The sequence below is a fragment of the Hordeum vulgare genome, chromosome 4H (genome assembly GCF_904849725.1).
Source record: "Hordeum vulgare subsp. vulgare chromosome 4H, MorexV3_pseudomolecules_assembly, whole genome shotgun sequence".
In the NCBI taxonomy this organism is placed as follows: Eukaryota; Viridiplantae; Streptophyta; class Magnoliopsida; order Poales; family Poaceae; genus Hordeum; species Hordeum vulgare.
Genome location: NC_058521.1, coordinates 483,348,932 through 483,354,013, shown reverse-complemented (window position 1 = coordinate 483,354,013; position 5,082 = coordinate 483,348,932). Strand labels below are relative to the sequence as shown.

The window sequence follows — 5,082 nt, the reverse complement described above, 5'->3', positions numbered from 1 at the left end:
AGAAAGAAAGCAATTTTTTAAAGTCGTCTAAACATATTAATATGAAATGTTTTTGAAGACCTAGTCGCGACGGATTTAATGATGAAAATGATTTTTAAATTAAACTTTTTATTTAAAAGATAAAGCATTTTAAAAACTGAAAACTAAAAAATTCTTGTCAACAACATCAGTTTTGTCAATTATGCATTTGTGCGGTGACATGGCACGATATGTGGTGATGAGGCATTTGATCCAAGTTGTTTCGTGCCACACATGTGTTGATTATCAACGTCTTTTTCTTTTGCATGCTTAATATGGATTTAAGGATTTAAATATGAGAGATTTGAATATGAACGGACAGATTTAAAGACTGATTGGTCAGTATCGATAGACAATACCAGACACGTTCGCGGGGCGTTTGAGAGTTTAGATTTGCAAATCGTGGATATAGGAATGTGCATGTATATGCTCGAATATGCGATGATACTATTTAAAACAATACAATGACTCACGAATGCAATCCAACGCGTGGGAGCGGCATGTCTTGCCTGCAAGTTGAAAAGTTAGCTCTCTCTCACGTCGGCCGTTTGTACTTGACACCGTCGGTAAAACTACGAACGTGTAGCCGCAGCCGACAGGCAGCGTTGCGTCAGGCGCGCTCGCGCTTTGTTCATGTGGCGAGCACCTGATTAACCGACGGCTTGTCTCGTTCCCGATAAGTGGATCAAGCTAACATTTTTCACAATTTTTATTTTGACAAACATTCTATCGGTTGAAAATTTTATCATGTCGCAGTCGTTCCGGAAGCAGCTGGCGTCCGAATGCGAAACCGCGTTGGGTGAGCTTAATCCTAAATTAATTTTGGTCGGTTGGACCCGGACACATCGATCTTCTCCTCTGAAATATCAGTTGCGTTGGTTGATAGCAACTGTGTTTATTACGGGCAACGATCGATAGATAGATAATCTTATTAAACACTCCTTCTAGTCCGTAGATTTTATAGTTGGGATTACGTACAGAGTAAATTCTATATTTTATTAAAAAATTAAAGACTTGTATTTAAAAAGGGATGGAGTAAGTGGGCATTGTTGGACTAGAACTTCCTGGAACTGACACGACTGCATGTGTTGCGAGCTAATTGGGGTACGTGCTCCCAGTGACGGAGCTGACGAATTGCCAAAGCCTGGGCATATTATAAGCTACTAGCAAAAGCACCCGTGCGTTGCAACGGGAAAAAATAATACCACATATTTTTAATTAAAGAATTTAGAGAAAGAAATTAAAGGAAAGAGATAATAGTATTGCACAGTCCATTAGACGTGCCAATGCCCAGCCTTACCCACTCCTAAATCCCCTAACCTAGCCCGTGACACCACATAGTAAATTTGGCCTCGCGCTCAATGAGGAGAACCGCGCCACCATCGGCGTGCTGGGCGCGGTGCCTCCACTGCTGGACCTCCTGACCTCCCCCGCCCATCACCCGCGCGCGCCGCGACGCCGGGATGGCCATCTACCACCTCTCGCTGGCCGCCGTCAACCAGTCCAAGGTCGCCCGCTTCCCGGGGGCATCCAAGGCGCTCCTCAGCGTCGCGTCCAGCGCCGCCGAGCCCACGCCCATCCGCAGGCTGGCCCTCATGGTGATCTGCAACGTGGGCGGCTGCTTGGAGGGCCGCGCCTCTCTGATGGACGCGGGCGTCGTCGCGGCCGTGTCCGGCATCCTCCTCTCCTCCCACGACGTCGTCGAGCTGGAGGAGTGGTGCGTGGCGGCGATCTACGCGCTGAGCCGCGCCAGCCTCCGGTTCCGCAGCCTGGCGCGCGCGGCCGGCGCGGACAAGGCCCTCCGCTGCGTGGCCGAGGAGGGGACCCCCGGCGGCGTCCGGCACGAGATGGCGAGGAAGACGCTGCGCGCCATGCGGGGCAACCTGGACGAGGAGGCAGACCTGACCGGCAGCAGCCTGGAGTGCGGCGACGGGGACGACTACGGCGGGAGCATCGTGTCGGACGGGTTCATGTCGTTCCAGTTTAATTACCTAAAAGATAGGGGCTTTTTAAAAAGGCAGCGATGGGTTTTCCGACGGAAGCAGTAGCCTCTTTATTATATATATATATATATATATATATATATATAGCAAAAGGGTCCATGCGTTGCAACAGGAGAAAGAAATACCACACGGCACACGCTCTTAATTTATAAAAAATGTCTATAGTTTGAGAATTTATAGTTACGATACAAATAAAGATGGTCTTATCCTACAAAAATGCAGTTCAAAATTTCACAGGTCTTCTATTTTAACACGGCTTGCATGTAGATTTAATACGTACAATGAATCAGTCAAGTGACCTTCAGTTTCATCTCTAATCCTGATTTTGTTGACGTGTTCATTCCCAACCCGGATGAGTATCGGTATAAAAGAAAGACGAATAATGACTTATTTATTAAGATTGCACCCTAGATAGTATTTTTATTAAACGTTTAACAGATAAAATAATATCATATTTAAAATCTACATATTTTTCTAATCAAATTCCATGTATAATATGTTAAATTTGGAGTTACGGTTTAAAAGATATGAGTATTTAAAAAAATATTTAATATATACTACGAGTTTAATATCATAAACAGTAAATGCTTTTTTTGTAAAATCACCTCGGTGGGTTTTCCGACGGAAGCGATAGCCTCTTTATTATTAGGTAAAGATAAAGATAACTAAAGATTACTTTGGTATACCGAACACTAGAGATATCATATTTAGTTAAACGCCATGTGCAATATACACACCCGCGAAAGAAAGTATATACACTGTTGTTCATAGATAATTTCCTAAACACAGGCCACAAAATCAAACCTTTCAATTTTTCAGTGAGAATATGTCAAATCTAATGTTTATGTTCATGTTCATCACTTGGTACTGTCAACAGAAAACAAAAAAATTAAACAAGTATAATTGAAATCGAGGACAATCAGCGCAGAATTACAAAAATTATTGATTAATTACAGAAGACAACTAACCTTGTTGTCGTGCATCGTTGGCGTCGGGATGGAATTTCCATGGGAGGAGTCGCCGCTTTGACCCTCCACCATGAGCTTTCGATTGCAACCGTCAACCACCGGAGTCGAGGCCCTGTCGTGAGCCATATCTCTTGCAGGCCGCTCCCCGTCACTCTGCACTTCGCCGGCGGCCAGTCCCGAGGTCGACCGGAGTAGCTAGGGCAATGGGTGAGTCGCGGGAGCGTTAGTTTCGTTTGGCGTTGCAAGTCTTCTCGATTTGGTTTTTTGGGATCGATCGATCAGAATCAGTTCACCACGCAAGCAAGGCATATGCCCATGTTAGGAAACAAGTGAATGGCCTATGGCCTCCTGGTTATAGCGAGAAAGGCCCAAAAGGCCGCCCCATTAGCGTTTCGTTCGCTTACAGCGTTTATTTCGCGATTTTCTGACGTATTTCAAGGATTTTAACAAATTTAATGACTTGGGCTAATCGCAGGTGTTCAAGTGAACGATGTAGACGAGCCCGGATACGTGTCCAGGTGCCTTAGGCTGTAGGTGGGACTGATCCTGGGCATCCCACGACGGTCCCACTTAGTCCCACCAAAGTTTAGTGAATAATAACTACTCCCTCCATTCACATTTGTAAGGACATTTTAGGGCTGTTTGGTTCATGACTAATTTTGCCACAACTAACCTTAGGCAAAGTGTGGCTGCCACAAAAAGTGTGGCTAACAAAATGGACACCACAAATGTGGCAAGATTTGGTAAAAAATTAAGTGTATGACATGTGAACCATATAACTAGAAAAGTGTGGCAAGCCACAAGTATGACAATGAACCAAACACATGCCTAAGATATTGTGGCATGACTAAGATTAGACGTGGCAACCTTAGAGCATCTCCAACAGTCGTGCTATACTAGCGTCGCGCCGCAAAAAAGTCAATTATAGCGCGCGCGCAACGTGGCGGACAGCTCCAGCGGGCGCGCAAAAACCGCGCGCGCGCTAAAACGAGTTGGACGCGCTGGCCATAGCCTCATCCCGCGCTGTGTATTTCGGGCGTCCACTTCCGCGCGCGGCAGACTCGAGCGCTGCGCGCGAACTCGCCCCTTTTCTTCCTCCTTTGCTCCCGCGCGCGCCGGCGCCAGCGCCCCTGCCACCATGGACGCGCACACCGGCACCCCGCTGACCCCGCTGTACAGCCGCGACCCCCCCGCCGCCGCCGCCGAAAACCCTAGCGCGGCGGGCGTTGGCGCTGGCGCCGCCGCCGCCGCCGGAGCTCCGCCGACCGTCGGCCTCGCGTGCAGCCTCTTCTTGCCGCCGCGGATGACCACGCTCCAACGCTATGGGAGGCATGGGTGGCTTTGGAGCACCCTCCAACGCTATGGGAGGCATGGGTGGCTTTGGAGCACCCTCCAACGCTATGGGAGGCATGGGTGGCATGAGTTTTGCTTCCCTCATGGGAGGCATGGGTGCACCTCCGGCCATGGGTGGAATGTCTCTCGATGTGCCTCACACACATACCCATGAAAATGCCGTTGAAGATCTTGCCAAGACCGTCGAAGCTACACGTGATGCGGTGCGTGATGAGGTTAGGGAGGAAGATTCATCTTCGAAGGCGGAAGAATCGTCTTCAAAAAAAGAGGAAGACGACGAGGAAGATTATTGATGTGTTATATGTCTCCAACTTTGTTGGATGAACTTGTATTTTGAACTTGGTTTGCATTTTGGACTTGGTTGGATGAACTTGTGGGCATGACTTTTATTCATCAACTTGTTTGTGTTAAATTTCACATGTTCATTGCATTTTGATGAATGTTTCGAACTATTTTTTATCCAAATGCCATATATTTAGGCGCTGCTGCAGCGGCACGCGCACTGTATTTTTGCACGAGCGGAGCGCGCGCGCTGCATTTTAGAGCTACTGCTGGAGTCAGCGCTGCGCGATGCGCCAAACCAGGCGACCAGCGCGCGACAAACTTGTTTTTTAGGCGCGGCACGAAGCGCGCCTATTGAAGATGCTGTTAGAGTATCTCCAACAGCCGCGCTATACTAGCGCCGCGCGGCAAAAAAGGCTAATATAGCGCGCGCGCAACGCAGAGGACAGCTCCAACGG

General features: G+C 47.9%; 1 protein-coding gene across 1 annotated transcript; it reads left to right on the top strand.

Annotated features, from left to right (window-relative positions):
- Positions 1 to 1,481: 1,481 nt before the first annotated feature.
- Positions 1,482 to 2,066, top strand: LOC123450640 (U-box domain-containing protein 38-like). Its single transcript, XM_045127790.1, has one exon. It carries the CDS (start codon positions 1,482 to 1,484, stop codon positions 2,064 to 2,066), a length of 585 nt encoding a protein of 194 aa, XP_044983725.1.
- The last annotated feature ends 3,016 nt before the right edge of the window (positions 2,067 to 5,082 follow it).